This window comes from Pygocentrus nattereri, chromosome 19 (assembly GCF_015220715.1).
Source record: "Pygocentrus nattereri isolate fPygNat1 chromosome 19, fPygNat1.pri, whole genome shotgun sequence".
In the NCBI taxonomy this organism is placed as follows: domain Eukaryota; kingdom Metazoa; phylum Chordata; class Actinopteri; order Characiformes; family Serrasalmidae; genus Pygocentrus; species Pygocentrus nattereri.
Genome location: NC_051229.1, coordinates 10,316,321 through 10,337,856, shown reverse-complemented (window position 1 = coordinate 10,337,856; position 21,536 = coordinate 10,316,321). Strand labels below are relative to the sequence as shown.

The following is a 21,536-nucleotide window of genomic DNA, read 5'->3' as shown; positions in this document are numbered from 1 at the left end:
ACACAGAGAAAGTAAACGCAGTTAGCAGCCACGACCTAAACCCAAATGTTTTTCTTAGTCAGAAGTTTTCATGCAATAAGTAATGTCTGCACTAGTCTAACATGAAAAAGTATTCATAACCCTTGAACTTTTCCACATTTTTTCACGTTACACCCACAAACTAAAATGTATTTTATTGGGATTTTATATGATAGACCAACACAAAGTCGCAAGTAATTGTGAAGTGAAAAGAAAATTATACATAGTTTCAAAATTTTTTATAAATTAAATTCTGAACAGTGTGGCATGCATTTGTATTTAGCACCTGTACTCTGATACTTTTAAATAAAATCCAGTGTGACCCATTGCCTTCAGAAGTCACCTAATTAGTAATCCACCTGTGTGCAGTTTATTCTCAGTATAACTACAGCTGTTCTTTGAAGGCCTCAGAGGCTTGCTGCAGAACATTAGTGATCAAATAGCAACATGAAAAGCACCAGACATGAAAGTTGTGGAGAAGTGTTAAGCATGGTTAGGTTATAAAAATGATCCCAAACTACGTATGAACATCTGACGTAGCACTGTTCAATCCATCATACAAAAATGGAAGGTGTATGGCAGAACTGCAAACCTACCAAGACATGGCCATCCACCTAAACTGACAGCCCAGGCAAGAAGCAGGCAAGAGGCCCATGGTCACTCTAGAGGAGTTGCAGAGATCCACAGCTCAGGTGGGAGAATCTGTCCACAGGACAACTATTAGTTGTGTTCTCCACAAATCTGGCTTTTAAGGAAGTGGTGAGAAAAAAGCCATTTTTGAAAGCAAGCTATAAGAAGACCTGATGCAGTTTGCCACAAGCTATGTAGGGGACACAGCAAACATGTGGAAGATAGTGTTGTGCTGGTCAGATGAGACCAAAGTTAAACTTTTTTGGCCTAAATACAAAACGCTATGTGTGCGGGAAAACTAACACCGCGCATCACCCTGAGCACATCATCCCCAGCATGAAACATGGTCGTGGCGGCATCATGCTGTGAGGATGCTTCTCTTCAGCAGGGACAGAAAAGCTGGTCAGAATTGACGGGAAGATGGATGGAGCAAAATACAGGCAATCCTGGAGGAAAACCTGTCAGAGGCTGCAAAAGACTTGAGACTAGGTCAGATGTTCACCTTTCAGCAGGACAATGACCTTAAACATACACCTAGAGCTACAGTGGAATGATTTAAATCAAAGCATATTCATGTGTTAAAATGGCCCAGTCAAAGTCCAGACCTAAATCCCATTGAGAATCTGGGGCAAGACTTCAAAATTGCTGTTCACAGATGCACTCCATCCAATTTGACTGAGTTTGAGCTATTTTGCCAAGAAGAATGGACATAAATTTCAGCCTTTAGATGTGTAAAGCTGGTAGAGACATACCCCAAAAGACTTGCAGCTGTAATTGCAATGAAAGGTGGTCCAACAAAGTATTGAATCGGGGGGGCTTATACATGCATGCCTTACTTTCCAGATTTTTATTTGTAAAATGTTTGGAAAAACATACATAATTTTCTTTTCACTTCGAAATTACTTGCTACTTTGTGTTGGTCTATCATGTAAAATCTCAATAAAATACATTTAAGTTTGTGGGTGTAATGTGAAAAAATGTGGAAAAGTTCAAGGGGTGTGAATACTTTTTAATGACACTGTATAACTGAACTAAAGATGGAAAACACAATGAGAATTGAGTAATTTCTCTGGGCCAGAATTATTATATGGCTCTTTTTTGTTTAATTTTATTCAGGATTTGAATTGTGGTGTACATCATTTGGGGGTCTCTTGGTTCTATCTAGCATATATTTATGTATTTTCACAATATATTTTGTGATGTTTACCCCTGTAGTTTTTTCACAGGAATTACTATGCATAAATCATTAAACTACAAGTCTGTATGAGTATAAATGGTTTTTACCCTTGCCAAGAAGCCACAGTAACTAGGTCTAATATTCAAGCATTTCGCAGTTAATTAATTAAAATATATTATTTTGAGTGTAGAGGTTACATAACCAATTACGATCAAAAACAAATTACGATTCAGTTTGCCATACAAATGGATAAAATTCCAGTCATATATCGATTGTAAAAACAATCAAAACACATGTGCAAAAACATGTTATCACATGATGTGTTAAACTAGTGCTGACATTGCTCATTGCATGAAAACTCCTGACTAAGAAAAACATTTGTGGGTTTAGGTCATGGCTGCTAACTGCACTTTTTCAAGGCATTGTAGATAGGCACAGCCATTATTGCCTCATCTGACCTTATTGTCTAAAACTACAGAGATATTGCAGTTTTTTTACAACTGCTAATAAACATGTTCAGTGCAGTCCTCCTTTTAAAAACTCGTCACATGGTCAACACAGCACTCTGCTTCGATCAAACCATGAACGGGTTTTTCCTTGTTGGAATACAGTATGCATTCAGTGACCACAGCTTCCTAAATTATTTTAATACTTAGTTCACAAAGCAAAATTTCTGTAGCTCAAACTGCAAATACTTCCAAACACTTTTTCAAAACTGTTACACCTGAGTCCAGAATAGCATAAACATAAACTGCTAATCCATAAATACTACATTAGATAACAATCAAAGCCTAAATAAACAAATTAAAGGGACAGAGACAAACTGCTGCTTGAATGTATGTAAAAACGACCAATCACAACTGAGGTGAATCTTACCCAGGTACTGATCATCTATAAAAGAGGTCAATTCTGGATTTATTTTGATCACAATGGATGGTCCATTATGAGTCCAGCTCAGCTTATAAGCAAGAGAGGACTTTAGGTGTGATATGGATGAGAGCACATGGCCAAATGATGCAGACGAGGTAGAAGCATTTATATTCACATGTCTTTGCTAGATAATGTAAAGTGCTAGACTTTTTTGTTTCTATTACTTTATATGTTCCTACACAAGAAAAATGCATAATTTCATTTTGAATGTTTTCTGAAGTAATATTTTGATAGTTAACACATAAAAATTGTCTTAACAAGTAGGGGTGGGGGGAAAAATCAGTTCTTAGATGTATCGCGATGCAGATGTGGATGATTCTGAATCGATTCATGAATGTCAAAAATTTTCAAAATATTTAATTTCTAACATAATGCTGACGGAATGCAAAAGCAGAACTTGGAAGTGTGGAAGTGCAGCGCCCGGACAGTCTGTGGTGGCACATGAAAAAAACACAACTGGATGAGGGAGAAATCCGACTGGCTCTCTCTGCATTAAAAGCTGGGTTCGGTCAGGAGTCCTAAATGTTAAGAAGATCCATCTTGTCCTTTCGACAAATATCAAACCTCCTCGGGAGCCACATTTAATGTCTAGTACAACCCCAATTCCAATGAAGTTGAGACATTGTGTAAAACACAAATAAAAACAGAATATGATGATATGCAAATCCTTTTCAACCTATATTCAATTGAATACACTACAAAGACAAGATATTTAATGTTCAAACTGATAAACTTTATTGTTTTTTGCAAATATTCACTCATTTTGAATTTGATGCCTGCAACACATTCCAAAGAAGTTGGGACAGGGGCAACAAAAGACTGGGAAAGTTGAGGAATGCTCAAAAAGCACCTGTTTGGAACATTCCACAGGTGAACAGGTTAATTGGAAACAGATGAGTGTCATGATTGGGTATAAAGGGAGCATCCCTGAAAGGCTCAGTCGTTCACAAGCAAGGATGGGGCAAGGTTCACCACTTTGTGAACAACTGCATGGGCAAATAGTCCAACAGTTTAAGAACAACGTTTCTCAATGTGCAATTGCAAGGAATTTAGGGATTTCATCATCTACAGTCCATAATATCATCAAAAGATTCAGAGAATCTGAAGAAATCTCTGCAAGTAAGCAGCAAGGCAGAAAACCAACATTGAATGCCCGTGACCTTCGATACCTCAGGCGGCTCTACATTAAAAACCGACATCATTCTGTACTGGATATTCCCTCATCGGCTCAGGAACTCAGAGACTTCAACTTCAGAAAACCACTGTCAGTGAATACAGTTTATCGCTCCATCTACATCTTTTAAGTGCAAGTTAAAACTCTGCCATGCAAAGCGAAAGCTGTATCTCAACAACACCCAGAAACGCTGCCGGCTTCTCTGGGCCCGAGCTCATCTGAGATGGACTGACGCAAAGTGGAAAAGTGTCCTGTGGTCTGATGAGTCCACATTTCAAATTGTTTTTGGAAATCATGGATGTTGTGTCCTCCGGGCCAAAGAGGAAAAGGACTCTCAGGACTGTTATCAGTGCAAAGTTCAAAAGCCAGCATCTCTGATGGTATGGGGGTGTGTTAGTGCCCATGGCATGGGTAACTTGCACATCTGTGAAGGCACCATTAATGCTGAAAGGTACATACAGGTTTTGGAGCAACATATGCTGCCATCCAAGCAGTGTCTTTTTCAGGGACGTCCCTGCTTATTTCAGCAAGACAATGCAATTGAACATAGGTTGAAAACGATTCACAGATCATCGTATTCTGTTTTTATTTATGCTTTACACAATGTCCCAACTTCATTGGAATAGGGGTTGTACATCTCAGTGTGCTGATGTCCTAGTATAGGCTAAAAATATAAACAAAACTGCAGACTTGCTTTGTCCTGCTTTAAGTTTCAGCTGTAGCTTTAACTATTTCCTCCTCATCTCCACCAGAAAACTTTTCTTCAAAAGTGGAAGTGGAAGTTTCTTGTAAAACGTCTCTCAACCTTTGACTGTTTTACGAGGCTGAAGTCACTTCTCATGCTCCAGCTTCTTGTTCAAATGGTCCCATTCCACCTTAAATTCTGCCTGAGGTGGCAGAACGTCAATGCGGCATCGTTTAAGGTGGACTGGGAAAATTTGTAAGAGAAGCGACTTCATCTTCACAACTTTTTAGTGTTTGACAGTCTCTCGTTGCAGATTTAATGAAACCAACTGCTCTGTTTATGAATGCAAAAAAGTCCATTCATCTTCAAATGTTTGTCTTGTCTCTTTTTTTGCCTTTTTCGTTACCTACTAGCCAGGCGAGACTGTGTTGCTTGGTGACATGCAATCTGCACACCAAGGGAAAAAGGACCTGAATAAGAGTCACACTATATGCAAGTTGTGTCACACTAAACTAAAATATATTTGAAACGACAAACATGAAACCCTATTACATGTTTCCACCCGTTTTCTGTCCGGTTGTACTTGCTGCCAACCAGAAGACCATTGAGCAAGCAATGTCAAAGCTTTCACCCAACTCAGAAGCAAATTACAAACTCTATCACAACCAAGGATTTGCTTCGTTCTGAGTCGTTGAGAACCAGGGCTTTCGCACTATGTTGGACATTTTGGAGCTGAGATACAGTGTCCCATCTCAAAGATATTTTTCTGACAGAGATACCCCCCTCCACTTTACCGAACCTACATTTTTTTTTAGATATCTTCAGATTCGTAGTTTTGTAAAGAACACAGTTCCACAGTTTCCCAAGTTACCAGTTGCATCCCCTTTGGATAGGTTTTTCCAATTATCCCTTTTCTAAAGGCCTAATATCTCATTCATATGGACAGATCCATTTATTGCAAATGTCATCCCTAGAGCATATCAAGGCCCTTTGGGAATCAGAGCTGGAGGAACCTGTTTCAAAAGAACTTTGGGATCGCACATTGCAGAAGGTGCACAGAATCTCTATATGTGCTAAACATGGGCTAATTCAATGTAAGATTATTCCCCGCTTCCATTTTACTAAACTCAGACTCTCAAGTATATATAACAATATTGATCCGATCTGTGATAAATGTCGCCAAGCAGTAGCAAACCATTTGCATTCTTTTTGGTCCTGTCCCTCACTATACTCATTTTGGTATGAGACTTTTCAATCTTTATCTGATATACTGGGACAAACTCTTGAACCAAATGTTTTCATCGCCTTGTTTAGTATGTTCCCCAAACCAACCACTTTGAGATCTGTGGAGGTAGATTTTGTTTCTATGGCCACTTTCCTTGCTAGGAAACTTATACTTTTGAAGTGTAAATCTCCTATCCCCCCTTCTCGCCCTTTGTGGATCTCAGAATTGTGTAATGTGGTGAAAATGGAGAAGATTAGAAGCATTAAGACGGGTTCCATCCAAAGATTTTATAACAGGAACCCTTTTTTTAATTACTTAGACAAGTTGTCTTCATTGGACCTCCCTTAAAATAATATCTCAGGGTAACTGCATTTTATCACAGATGAGTGGCAGCCCCAAATAAGAGCTCTGAATGAGAGTCTTCCAGTTTACTTGCCACATCACTTCCATTTGTTTTAGTTATAAAAAAAAGATACTGGAAGTAAATTCATTGTGGGTCATTACAAATACTTACAAATACTACTAAGTCCTCACACAGCGAGAAAATACAAATCCTGTATAGAAAAAAAGATGCATCAAGATGCATTCATAATCGTTTTATAATGGCATTGCAGAGCCTGAATTGTAATTGAATTGAATCGTGAGTGCCTAGAGATTCCCACCCCTAGTAACAAGCAATTTAACTGATTTTATTCAACTCAAGCAAAACATACAATTTTCCTCTGTCACTAACTTCACAGTAGCTTAATTTTACTTTAAACTGGTAACTTCATGGGTTCATGCAGCTGCACTTTAAATTAAAGCTGCCTGCTCTGTCAAAACCAGCACAAGTCTACCTGATCCGCCCTTAAACTTCTGCTTAAACCGGATGTGCTGTCAAATTACATCATCAGCAAACTAAAACCAAACACTGCATAAAAAGGACATTATTTTGCTATATAAAATCTCTCAAATTAATCAGGTGATATATTACTCAAATTAACATTTAATCAATCCACACGTGTACTCAGAATACATTCATTACCACCCATAGTGGACAGTGCAATGGTTGCTTAATGATTGTGACTGGCATCTGGCTACATTTGTCCATTTATGTTCAATGCAAAAGGCTACATACACATATCCCTCAGGTCAGTGCAGTGTTCTTTAGCTTCCATGGGACATGGGAGCAGAAGACCCACCAGAGTCCCTCTGTTAACACCACAACACCAGACACAGCGCCTTACTTGGGCTCATGAGGTGGCTAACTGGACCTTATAGGACTGGCAACAGTGGCCCGATAAGTCATGGTACCAATAGTTTTGGGCTGTTTGTCGGGTTTGTGTGTGGTGCAGACCCTATGAAGCAATGGACCCCAGTTGTGCAGGCTAGTGGTGTGGGGCATGTTCTCATGACATGGGTAGGGCCCACAGAAGGCAAAAAACATCATCTTTGCTCATGCAGTGCTTCACGATTTGGCAATCAACAAGTTGCACAGCTGTCTGTTTAATACTGCACACTGACCCCAGACTGACGACATTGCAGGCATTTTGCTTAGCTTTGCAAATTTTTCCACTTGGTTAGCGGACTGTTTTTCTTTCTTTCCTTCCTTCTTTCTTTCTTGTGTGGGTGTGGTGGAATGGAGAATAATTGTTTGATGAGATGAAACATGCGTCTGCTGTGGTTTCTCTTTGGAACCCATAACAGTGATATAGGCTGGACGCTGTCACATCTTCCGCCCACCATTCCCCTCCCCTCCACTGGAGGTCACTGTATCCAGAATATTAGATGGTCTATTGACCCTTTGACCTTTTTTGTTGGCCATTTTGTGTATATATATATATATATATATGCTGCTTTTGCACATGTTTATTGTGAAGTCTTGTTTGGTCTACCTGCACTTCTGACTGTTAGTATTTCTGATTCGGTTTTTCTATTATTTTGACCTTGTACTTTGTTTGTTCTTGACTACTCTTTTGGATTTGATTGCTATTTGTGGCCTGCTTTTCTGGATTTCTCACCCTCTGCTTATTGTTATCTACTCTGAACCTGGAATTGAACTTGCACTTGACTCCTTACCAGTGTGTGAAGCACTTCATAACAGACACAAGTCATCTTTAGCTTTTCTGAACAATCAGTCTGAAAAAGTCTAATTAAGCCTGTAACGATTAACACTTTCTCTAGTTGAGTATGGTACCTCAGTGTGTGTTTAACTTAACTATATAGCATTTATTAAAAATGTGCTATAATGTCCCCAAAACATGACACAAGGTATATAGACCAATGTATGGAAAATTAAGTTATCTGATCTGAAAATATGCATCAGTTATAATATTCTTGGCTTTCAACTCAGTAATACAATGTCTGTAACAGGTTTAGGATAAACCTCAGTTACACCTGAGATACAGCACCATTTATTGGCAGATGTGTGATCTTCCAAGGACACAGCAGTGAAGTTTAAGAGCCCTCATTCAGGTTTAAACTCAGAATAAACTATAGACCACAGCTAAGTTAATGACGGTGTAATTGCCCTTCCACATACAAGCGAATGCTTGTGTTGCTTGATCCACAAGCAGACAGGAGTATATGGAACTCCAGTGCCAGTACAGCAACCGAGACCCCAACATGTTATGGCAGCCCCCTACAGTTAGCCCACTTTTTTCTCAAAATATTACGACTTTAGTCTCGAAGTGTTATGACTTTTTTTCTCAAAATATTATGACTTTAATCTCTATTTTTATGAACAGTGGTCCTAAAATGACATCACAGAACGGTGCGTTGCACTGGGTCGGTATGTCCAACAGGTTAAAACAAGCGCAAACAAAGTGTGTCCTGTACCCTGATTGGTGTTCTTGCTTCACGCTTCTTTCGTTTTGACTTGTTACATTACGTTTTTATACATGCATAAGCCAAAAGGAACGACAGATTTAACATAATGTAGTGGATTGAAAGTAAAAAGTGTCCCGAAATATTTAAAGTACAGTCCACCACTGATACATACTTGGCTATGCAACGTCAGTACCATTTATTCAGTTCTTGTATGTTTATTTATATCTGTAAGCTTTGTTAAAACTACATACTATATATATATTTTTTTTTTTTCTTTCCCATATGGGCTGTGTGACGTAAGTAATACAGTAAGTTTTCTTTGAAGTTAAAATAATTCATACATTTTTTAAAATTCTGCTATATGTGCACTATGTCTGGACAATATCTGCCAGTTTCCTAACCTGTTTCATAGACCATAAAAAATAAACGTTCACAGCCACAAACGTCCACAGTGCCGGATATATATGAGAAGAGTAGAGGAAACATGTCGGGTGATTTCCTGATGAAACCCTCGAACCAAATGCCTCGTGTTGAAGAAGCTGTCAATTTTTGTCAACATTTCCAAAAGATGCTTTATTCTATATAGTATATAGGTTGATAATTGAGTATGCCATCTGTTCCATCTGTTCTACTCATTTCATAGCCTATGTTTTAAGTGAACCTCCACGACCTATCATTTAGTATGGTTAAGTCATAGTAAAAGATGATTTCTATCAACTATTTTCACATTACAGATGAAGATGATTACTGGATGTAATACAGTTGAACATCTTTGATTTGATACGCAGTAATGAAGAATATTTTTTTTACCTGTGAACGAGACCAAACTGAAGAGCACAAAAACCAGCTGCGCTACCATCGCCATTGTGTGAGAACTAAGGAAGTGGTGACGAATTGATGAAGTAAGTGAAAAAAAAAGCAGAAAACAAATGTGTAACGGTGTGGAGCGATGAGGAGGCAGATACATGTGTGAAGACAAGCGAGATTTATTAAGGGCAAATCCAGGTTCAATAAGGAAACACAGAGAAAAGGAAGGACAGACATGACAAAATAAACACAGAGTAGAAACACACAATGGACTAAATAATTCAAACACTTCATAGAAACAAAGACCAGTGAACACAAGGGGCAATCATAGGGCTTAAGTACAAACAGGGATAATGACATAAAACACGACACAGGTGGGAAACAGGTGTAACCAATCGGGGTGGAGTCAAGAAAACAAGGGGGCATGACAAAGAACTCAAAACAAGGAACAGAAACTCGGGCGGTGTCCACAATGCTGGGAACTGGCTGCGATGCTAACCTAGAAGAACAAATAGAAACAAGACCCTCTCAGCCGCCCCCAACGCTCACCCGAGCTATGACATAATGATTGTACAATTGACTACTCATACAATAATAATGCCTGCAAAATTTTAAAAATGTTACAGTAGTGCAGGGTTGGGATAGTAACTGAAAGATTAATAGTTAGCTACATTGTAGCTACTTTCCCTACTTTTACTTTTGTGGCTACAATTTAGCTACTTTTCCAGAAAAAGTAGTGGCTACTTTTAAGCTACTGTTTGAAAAGCAGTGCACTACTTTTTACCTATTTTAAAAGCACAATTAAGAATATCTAAGAATAAGAATATCTCCACCTGACACACCAAACAGGCCCAACTGACAGTGTAAACAAGCATTTAATCCTGGGCCAGAAAGAAACATACAATTGAGAAGCTGCAAATATACAAAAAGATCAAGTTGAAGTGTAACCAACAATCAAACTTACACAACCAAAGGCATGAAATCATTCCAGGTTTTTCCTAATAGAAATCAACAAAAATAACCGAATACAAACTAAACAACATAGCACAGCAAAACATTGTCAACTGCAGAAATAAAATTGCTAAAATTTAAATATTTCATTTATAAGACACAGTTCTATCACAGTTGTCACAATAAATGGTCTTAAACGCTTTAGTTAACACACAACTGCTAATTCACCAACCTTTAACGTTGAAGACTGATGCACAGAATCTTGGACACACAGCAACACAGACAATAACACCTAACATCTCACCTAGTAGCTAAAAAAATAGCAGAGAGAGAGATTTAAGATGAACATGGATAAATTGGAGATGAATGGACTTATCTACATTTAAAAGCACTCAAGCTGGTTTCCTGATATATTTAATCTGCAACGAGAAACTGTCAAACAGTCAGTTTCTCTTTCGCCAGCTTCTTGTTCAAGTTTTCCTGTTCCACATTAAATGAAGCAGCAGTTACATTCTGGCAGTTCAGGCACCATCCCTGCAGTAGTGATTCATTCAGTACTGACAATTTTAGCTAATTTTGTAACTACATGATTTTTTAAAAATTAAAACACAAAAAATACTTAATTGCAGAAAATGTGTTTTTGTAGTGACAATTCTTAATGTTTCATATGAGGCAGGATATTGTTTCTGCTACTGATGAAGACATGGCATTTTTTACACAAACTCTTGGGCTTTATTTAAGGCTGTAATTGGACATGGCCTTGCCTCACACATGGAATGTTTTTGTTAACAACATGCTCTAAGCCTTGCTATGGCTGGTTTGCTTGGCTGCCAGTGATAGACTCTGCAGCACTTCCTGAAGTATTGATAAAGCAGTGAAAAAACAAAAGGCTAGTTCCACCTTTACCATATGAGCCTTTCTAGAAAAGAAATAAACCCAGAAAATAACTCTGGGACATAGTGTGTGTGTGTGTGTGTGTGTATATATATATATATATATATATATATATATATATATATATATATATATATATGTAGATAGATAGATAGATAGATAGATAGATAGATAGATAGATAGATAGATAGATGCAAGTCCAGAAAATGGGTCTCAAAAGTAAGGAAACGCTCATCTAAAATGAAAACTGCAGATGGTTATGCAATGTTAAAAATCAGGATATGTTCCATGCTTGTCTTCAATTTTAATATTTTTGTCTCATTTTTGTCTCAGCTTCTCTTTATCTACTAATCTACTGCTAGGTGTTGTGTAAAAATCTGATTAAGTTTTAGGTCAAATTTATGCTTAAACATAGAAAATGTAAAAAAAAATGTTCTAAAGGGTTCACAAACTTTCAGTTACCACTGTACATAGCGTGTCTCAAAAGTGGTGCATATATATATATATATATATATGCACACACACACACATGCACACACATACACACACATACACATATACATATGTGTGTGTAATATATGCATGTATTATTTTTATTTTAATTCCTTTTGAGAACTTTTTAATGAAGTTTTGACCCAGCGACTGTAGAAATCTTCACTTCAGAAGCTCGAGTTCCACCACTACAATAATAATTTATGATAGCACTTCATTGGAATGTCAATATTATTTTGCTCATACACTTAACCTCACTTAAAATCCCAATTTCTCTTCCACATAAAATGAGCTGTCTTTGTGTCATCACTGATTAAACAGGCTTCATGAGAAGAGCAGATTTATCTTTAGCAAAATTTGTAAACATAAGCATGAACAGTATTTACAAATGCCTTTAAATACATCTAATAAAACAACATACTATATTGTAGTACATTCAGTCAGCTGGCTTCTAAAAAACTACAACAGTGACGCTTAAAGTCTGTGCACTACAGCTTACAAAAAACAATAAGTGATGAGAGCTGGCTGGGTACAGTTATACATTAGAGGAGATTATAATAGAGAGTATTATACAGCTATAACAGCTATAATAAACTGTGAAACACCATCCATGTCTTTAAGACGATTTGGTCAGTCTTTCTCTGATGTCGACAGTGATGACAGCAGACAGCATGAGGGTCAGAATAATGGAACCCACCACAGTCTTCAGCAAACACACAGATACACCAGCAAAGGGAGACACTGAACCTGAAACACACACAACAAAGCCCACTGTTGTGTTAATTGTGATATAAATGAGCTTACGCACTTGTTTCTCACTTCAGTCTGTTCTCTGTCCTGTTCAATTAAAGCATCACATTTTAGTCATTTTCAAAGTAAAAGCATATTTCAAAAACCTTGTGTAACATACAGTTGTGTGCAGACGTTTTAGCACCCCTGGTGAAATTCCATGTTTTGTTGATTTTCTTAGTGAATATAAGTTAACACAAATGTAAATATGACAATTTCCTACAATTTTAACTAACATGTTCTGTTTATTTGCTGTATATAACATGACATTGTTGTCCAAAAAACAAAAACAAGTATCTCTAAAGTGGCAATTTTAAAGGAGAAGGTAAACAAAATGTTTGCTTTTAATGTAAGAAAATGTAAGAGATATTATTACAAGTTTGGAGAATTTCTATTGGTCCATTCATCATGAAATGTTAATATGATGTAAAAGAAAGCTGTCGTGTTTAAATAATGTAGATGAAAACTGAAAGTGAAAAAATGAAAATTTTCTTTTTTTTTTTTGGACAGCAACAATAAAATATAAAATGTGCTGTAACTTTTGCAAAGGCTGCATTTAACTTTTTTCCAGTATGTTAAATTCAGCACAGTAATAAAAACAGTAATTGTACATTAAATAGTGTGGATGTTTGTTCTCTGTAGAAGAAGCGTTCCTTTATTTTCACTTAGAAAATGAACAGAATGTCACGTGAACAGGGGCGACTACATTATTGAATATGACAGTAAATACAGAGGGACGTTAACTGGAGCACATGCCCTAGTTTTTATTAACTCCTAGTGTAAATGGCTGTGAGAGCTTTTAATGAAAGTTTAATAAAAGTATATTTTTCACATAACTCTGTCTATCTTCCCTAAAAACATCTGAATGTGTGATGCAGTCTGCCTCCTGTGATGAAAAAGAAGTGTATGGTGTTTACATGACCACTTGAATAATCTGATAACTGCAGAAATCTGTTTATGGTTGTATTATTGAGTGCATGTAAACACACTCAATGAGACAGACTTATCTAACTAAGCTCTCTAGCTAGTTTTTAATTAGCACAGTAACTGAGTCTATGTAGCACAATCAGACTATCAGACTCTAAGATGATGTCTACTTGCACACACACTCACATAAACATCTACAGTTATAGAATCATATCTAAGTCAAGTAAAATTTACATTTTCTCTTGATAGTGTCAAACACATGTCAGGCTCCAGTCCTCCAAGGATGAAACATCATCACACTGCCTCATTAAACAGCTGATTCAGCTTATCAGCTATCTAGCAAGGACTTCATGAACTGAATTCAGAGCGTTAGATGAGGGTAAACACTAATCTCCACAGCACTTTGACCTGCCTGGTGTAAAAATGAGCAAAAAAAATCTCTTCTAGCCACTAGGGTCCATGCTCATTTTATGCATGTTATACATTATACATTATACATAATACATGTTAGTAACTTCCAAGCTAACTAACATAACACTGGCAATCTTGAAGTGTTAATTTTAAAAATATCAATCAGCATGTTAAAATATTAGCATATCTTACATTCTGGTTGACATAGTACTGTACTGGTGCTTAGTGACGTTATCCTTACAAGAAATTGTTGTATGGTGTTAAATAACACTCCTCATACTGGAAAGTGAGAACTGCCAACTGACAGACAATTAAAAAAAAACAAGACGGTGTTTCTGTGCCTGTTATTAGAGCTTTTCTTGTTTCCTTAAGACCTAAGACTGTTTCAGTTAATTTATTTTCATATTTATTTCATTATTTATATTACAGTGTTCACCACTATGAAAGAACATTTTGCACAAGTCATTGTGCTTTATTAATGAGCTACAGCTATGCATTACACATTAACAGATTTCTTTCCAAAAGTTCACTCCAGCCTCACTATATCTTACTTCCTGACGTTATTTATTGAAAAAATTACTTTTCAGTAGATGACGTTGGATGCAATGCTGTTATATACTGTCTTCTATTATTTGCTGTGTTATAATCAAACATGCAACTGATTTTGGAATCTCCCCAATTAGGCGCTTACAGAAATACTTACAGATTATTGTTGGAATAGTTTCATGAAAAAATTCGGTAACAGTGTTTGTGTCTGTGTTCATAACTTCACCATCAGCACAGAGTCGTTTCATCTCCAAAACATCCGTCTTCCAGCTGACTGGGTTGCTATGGTTACAGATGATGGTGCTGCCACTGACAGACAGGGAAAGGGCGACACCTCCAGATGATGTCACTTCCTTCTCCTCACAGGCTTCCCTATAGCAGCTGGAGTTGACAGAGAGGTCATGACCTCTACAGGTGAGAGTGATGTTGCAGGTGTCTCTGCTCAGCTGGAGAGTCAGGACTGGAGCCCCCACTGGATCTGAGGTAGAAGATGTACAGACACATCACTGTAATGCTGACAGTCAGTCAGTGATAAATCACTCAGCACAGATCACAGATTATTAGTCTTTCAGAACTGGTCAGTATCTTTCAGAGTAGCTGAGCTCCGTCTGGGCATTAGTATTGTTATTAGACTAAACTATGTTTAGAATGTTATAGTTAAAATCAAAAGCCAATTAAACAAACAAATCTTGCAGGCTGAAGATATTGCCATCATTTTCAGTGATGCTTTTAAAAACCTCTGTAGGTTCACTCTTAGTTGTACAAATCTGATAAAACGGCTATTGTAGGCAGTGTGACCTCTGGTTCCTATCATCACCACTGAAAAGAAACTTTGTATGTTTTATCTACAGTAAACCATTTCACATCAAACCACTTCACACAGCTTTGTTTACATCTCAACAATTGTACAATTATGTAGAACTTTTCCATCTCTGTATTTTTCTCTTGTGTACACTCAAAATTTAATTGAACTGTGAAAGGATTTCCACAAAATTAAAAGTCAATTTTGTTTATCCATAATAATTGAGTTAAATTGGCAAAATCCAACCTATCACATTTCCAATTCAACTCAAGGTTTACTGAACTTGATTTATTTGATGCAGTTAAAATCATCTTAAAGTGTTCGACAGTACAGTGCATCTTGCATTTCTTAGCCTTCAGAGAAACTCAATATTGTACATGATTAAATAAGGAATAGAGAAAATTACAGCATCTTAATAACAGCAGTGCTGTGTCAGGACTGCATGTTTCCTCTCACTGATCGATTTTCTGTAAAACTTACCCAACACAGAGAGTCTGTACTCAGCAACAACTCTGTTCACGTCACCAGACACTTTTGCTTCATACAGTCCACTATCAGTCTTCTGTAAGTTCTTCAGTGTCAGACTGTAGGTTTCCTCATTGAACTCCACTCTACCTTCATAACCAGTGTAATGTTTAGTTGTTTTAAACTGAGGAAAATATTTTACAACATTAGTTGTGTTTAAAACCCAGGTTAAGTCATCAAACTTCAGTACAGGATGCTGTGTACCCAGCTGAACAGAACTGCCAACCAATTTGAACACATCACTGGACTCTGTAGAGAGAAAACAAAGTCAGAGCATTTGGTTATGTTCTGGTTGTGTTAATATGCAGGTCTGTTATGTTTGGTTAAGTTGTTTTTGTATGTTGTGACAGTTTGCATTTTTGCATATTACATTATTTAGAAAACATATATACAATTCTTAGAGTAACTGTACTTCAGTAATTAATGTAGAAGAAATACCGTCATCACAACAAATTATCTTTTTCCAGCCTCTCTCTTTCTCACACTGTCTCTTTCTCTTCTCCCCTTCACTCTCTTGCTCGGGCATCAGTTACAGTTTCGAGTTGTGGTGGGAAGGCAGCAGTGGTGGACAGTAACTAAGTAAATGTAATTCGTTACTGTGCTTAAGTATTTTTTTCGTGTATCTGTACTTTACTTAAGTATTTCCATTTTGGGCGACTTTTTACTTTCACTCCACTACATTTCAAAGTCAAATATCTTACTTTTTACTCCACTACATTTTGAGAAATCTGTCGTTCCTTTTGGTTTCTGTATGTATAAAAACATATCAAAACAAAAGAAGCGCAAAGCAAGAACACTAATCAGGGCACAGCGGTCACTTTGTTCTGAGCTTGTTTTGACCTGTTGGTCATACCAACCCAGTGCAAGCGAATGGTTCAGCATCAGTGCAGCAGCATAAAAATCTGGGAGCACATGTGTCACCTAAATGATGAACTAACCTAACTTTGTGTAAATAGACCACAATATAGAAATATTTACACCTATGCAGTCGTGACTGGCATATTTCTTTTTTTCTGAATTCATACAAACACTTTCATTTTATAGTAAATTAGTTACGGTTAGTTTATGTTTATGAACAGAGGCCTACAGATCAATATAGTAAAGGAAAACTTATTTGTGAGTTTAAAGCAAGTTTTTCTTTCAGCTTGTAACTAATTTACAAAGTAATCTTAAACTGAAACTTTGCTTGTGTGTAAAAGTGATTTCAGAGCCACTCGGTTCTCCCTGATGGAAACTGTTTGCCTTCAGTGTTTTGTGCTTATGATCATTTTAATAGAATGTTTCATTAATTAACGTTCTATTAAAAGACTGGCTTACCAAGAGAGACACTGGAGGATTTTCACCTAAAATGAGTTCATGAAGCGAGTCTTGTTATAAAAACGATAACAGGACATTAGAGTCATAATTAATCTTTTAGTACTTTTACTTTTGAAACTTAAGTACATTTGAAGACAAATACTTTTGTACTTCTACTTTCACTGGAGTAATATTTTACCTTGGGTATCTCTACTTTAACTCAAGTACATGATTTGTGTACTTCGTCCACCTCTGGAAGGCAGTGCATGGACCCTACCATGTGAGACAGCAGAATAAGGACACCAGCAGGTTAAAAGACTGATGAGCTGGGATACTCAACTTTAGCTAGTTAAAGGCCCCAGAGAGCTAATCAGCTTTGAGTTTTGTTTTTGTTTTCTGGGTTTTGGATGTAAAATAAAGTAATATGCTGCTGAAACATTAACTATTCATGGTGCCAGTCTTCTGCTGCTTTACATTGTACTATTTTGGAAAATGTTCAGGCAATAACCTCCAGATACACACACATTGCACATCTGATAAACATTGTTTTAAATAACAGTAAACACAAGGACCATCACATAGACCTGTTTTTCCACATGCTGTCATATAGAAAGCTCTATCATTCTATACACAAAACTCCCACTAATACAACCCCATTTTCAAAAATTTGAGACGCTGTGCAAAATGAAAATAAAAACAAAATGCAGTGATGTGCAGATCATTTAAACCCTATATTTCATAGAAAGACAACATAGTACATAGTACTAAGACAGCTAGTACATAATACCCAACTTTTTTTGAAATGTGCTTGTGGGATCAAATTCAATATAGGCATATATTAAAAAAACACAATAAAAAGTTCTCAGTTTCAACATTTGATTTGTTGTCTTTGTACTACTTTCAATTAAATATAGGGTTTAATGAGTTGCACATTGTTGCATTTTGTTTTATTTACATTTTGCACAGTGTCCTAACCTTTGGGTATAATGTATAATGAAACGCAGACAACACACCGTTGTCATTTGTGATTTACACACTAACAAGCTTTATTGTTCACACATATTTCTCAAGATGAACCCCCCCCAACACACACACCACATACACAAGACAAAACTGGTGGAGATCCTATGTTATTTCCTTGAAAACGCTTTTGCTTCATACAGTCCACTATCAGTCTTCTGTAAGTTCTTCAGTGTCAGACTGTAGGTTTCCTTATTAAACTCCAATCTGCCTTCATAACCAGCGCAATGTTTAGTTATTTTAAACTGAAATAATATTTTACAACACTGTTAGCTGTGTTTAAAACCCAGACCAAGTCATCAAACTTTGGTACAGGGTGCTGTCCGGTTGAACAGAACTGCCAACCAATCTAAACATATCACTGGACATTATAGAGAGAGGAAAAATAAGAAATGAGAAAATATAATTATAAAAATATAAGTAAAAATTGTTTTTATATTGTGATAGATTTTATATTTTACAGGTATTGTGATGCAAGTTTATTACTAATGTATTAGCCTCTTTTCTGTATGTTCATATATACAGTGAGGACAAGCATTTATTCAGACACTTTTGTTTTTGTTATTTAAAATACAGTCCTTTGCAAAAAGTTTTGACACACCTGGTCAAATGACATTTTGTTGAATTTCTAGGTAAACATGAATAAACACATGCTTTACAGAGACATACGTCTGCACATTTTAGTGCGCAATTACTGTTTATTTGCTGAATTGAACATATTTGAAAAAATAAAACAAAAAGAGTGGCCTGTGCAAAAGCCATGGCACATTTTTGATTTAGGTTTCATTTCAATATGTTACATTCATTCATCAAATACACAGTAATTGTGCATTAAAACATGCAGAAATGGATTCTCTGTAGAGAATGTGTTTATTTGGGTTTACTTGGGTACATTTTGTCATTCAAACAATTTTACAAAGTGAAAAGAATTATGTGAGAGTTGGATTGTAGGTTTTTTCAATTAAAGCTAATCATAGACATTTATTTTTAGTTATCTTAATCAGCTCTTCTTGTGTAGATTGTGTGCTAACAGTGTAGAGGATTAAATAATAATATTCAGTTACACTCTTTAGTTGACAAACCAACCCAAATATGACATTATCATACATTTTAACCTCTATAGTGATGAAGTTCAGAGAATTGTTTACCTGTGACTGAGATCATAGTGGAGAGAACAAAGATTAGCTGCGGCACCATCGCCATTTCAGAGTGTGATAAACTTCCTCTTTAACAGTGAAGGAGGAAGTTCTAAAAGACCCCCTCGCTGCCTCAGAGAGGTTGTTTTAATATGCTGATTTTCATGCAGTCATAAGGAGAAAGCGACAGAGTATGTACACTTAAAAGGCAACATATTATCATAATATACATACATGACATTAAGTAATGAAGCTTAGTATGACACATTTTGCTATTCAAGCAATCTTACAAGTGTAAAATTGTATTTTTTCTAAGATATAGATCGACTGTATAGAGGTTAGTCACATCAGCTCTCTGTGTAATTATGTGTATTAACAGTATGGAGGATTAAACCTGCTTTTCAGCTCACCTGTGACATTAACAGATGCCTAAGGATGTCTTAAATGTCTGTGTGGCGCACTTCAAAATGATCTTAACATTTGAATGAATTCTATTCAGGTCACTTGAACAGGCACACTTGTGACGATCACTTACGCTCTTCATATTACGCTCTTTAGTCTGTCTCAAAATGATTGTCATACACTTTAACCTCTATAGTGATGAATGTCAAAGAACTTGTTTACTTGTGATTGAGAGCAGAGTTCAGAGAAACATGATTAGCTGTGGCATCATCGCCATTTCAGAGACTGTGATATGCTTCCTCTTTAACAGTGAAGGAGGAAGTTATAAGGACTACCTCGCTGCCTTAGAGAGCTTTACTAATGTGCTGATGTTCATGCAGGAGTTATAAGGACAACATGAACGAATATTCCATACTAAAAAGCAATTTACTACAATTTATTATTGAGATGAAAATACAAAGTAGGTCCTCAATTTTTGCTTATGTATTAATTATTTTTCATGAGCACATAAGGACTGGTAAAACAGTTGTCATAGACATTATTTATATAGCATTACTTACCTTTAATGATCATTCAGTTGATTAACTGAACAGTCAAGCATCATTCACTGTACAGTAATAAAGGTACCATGCAGGTACATGATTCCTTCATCACGGTACAAACAATGTAAATGTTCCCTCAAAGGTACAGCAGTGGTTTTAAGGTCCAACTGTGTACCTTAAGTTTTTCCCAGTGGAAAAGTAGGCGTTTGTATATTTTTATAAACTAATTTTTTAAAACAGAACCATTTAATAAAAAGCCTGCCGATGAGATGGGGTGTGTGGAGTCAGTACATCTTAGAAAATGTCATTTCAATGGATTATGGTACAGTTATGTTCCCTGACTAAAGGCACTGAGATATACTCTTGAGGGCACCACCACAGTGACAAGAAGGGTACTGCCCCAGTGACAGTGGCATGCCTTTTTTTCTGAGAGTGTTGTGTCTTTAGATTATATTGCAATGGTGCCGATGACACTAAAAATACTTTTAAGGTGTGTCAGTTCCTGTTTCCTCTGTGATTAGTCTAGTTTCTCTTCATTAGAATTTCTGTCTCTTCTGCCTTTGGCAAAAAGGATTGTGCAGCATTCTGTGTTCTTTAAAGGCCAAAAATTAAAATGGCTTATATGGACAATAATATCATGCTTTCCATAATTCTACAATTTCATAATTTCTTTTTTGAAAAATACAAAAAAAGCTTTAAAAATAAAAATTTGAGAGAGCTACCGCAAAAATCTTCACTTAAATAGCCTGAGTTCCACCATTAATGTAATTATTTCTGCTAGCACGTCTCTTGGAATTTCTATGTTTTTCTTACATTTACACTCACTTGAAAGCCCATTCAAACACTCACTTAAAAAGCACTGTCTTTGGGGCATCACTAATTAAACAAGCTTCCTGTGAAGAGCAGGTGTATCTTCAAATGTATTTCTAAGCATATGCATAAACAGTTGTTAAAAATGCACTTAAATACATATAATAAAAGATATAGGTACAATGTTCTAATACATTCAGTCTACTGACTTCTGAGAAGCTCTAACAGTGATGCTGAAAGTCTGTGTAGAAAATAATAGTAAGTGATGAGAGCCTGTTTAGTTCAGCTATACTGTAGAGTAGATTATAATCAGAAATTACAGAATAGAGTATTATGTAAATATAACAGCTATAATAAACTGTGAAACACCATCCATGTCTTTAAGACGATTTGGTCAGTCTTTCTCTGATGTGGACAGTGATGAATGCAGACAGCATGAGGGTCAGAATAATGGAACACACCCCAGTCTTCAGCAAACACACAGATACACCAGCAGAGGGAGACACTGAACCTGAAACACACACAACAAAGCCCACTGT

The 21,536-nt window shown here is 36.5% G+C and overlaps 1 protein-coding gene across 4 annotated transcripts in view; it reads right to left on the bottom strand.

Annotated features, from left to right (window-relative positions):
* The window catches only part of LOC108413631 (natural killer cell receptor 2B4-like), a 31,142-nt gene extending 11,821 nt beyond the window's left edge, over positions 1 to 19,321 (bottom strand). For 2 of the 4 annotated variants that reach the window (XM_017686245.2, XM_017686247.2), the window contains exon 1: positions 9,458 to 9,514. In XM_017686245.2, the coding sequence (XP_017541734.1) occupies positions 9,458 to 9,512 (55 nt within the window). In that variant the 5' untranslated portion in view covers positions 9,513 to 9,514. Of the gene's footprint in view, positions 1 to 9,457; positions 9,515 to 14,751; positions 14,943 to 15,746; positions 16,041 to 19,255 lie in introns of those variants that run through there. The other 2 variants (XM_037531111.1, XM_037531110.1) reach the window with 2 other exon arrangements.
* Positions 19,322 to 21,536: the final 2,215 nt, after the last annotated feature.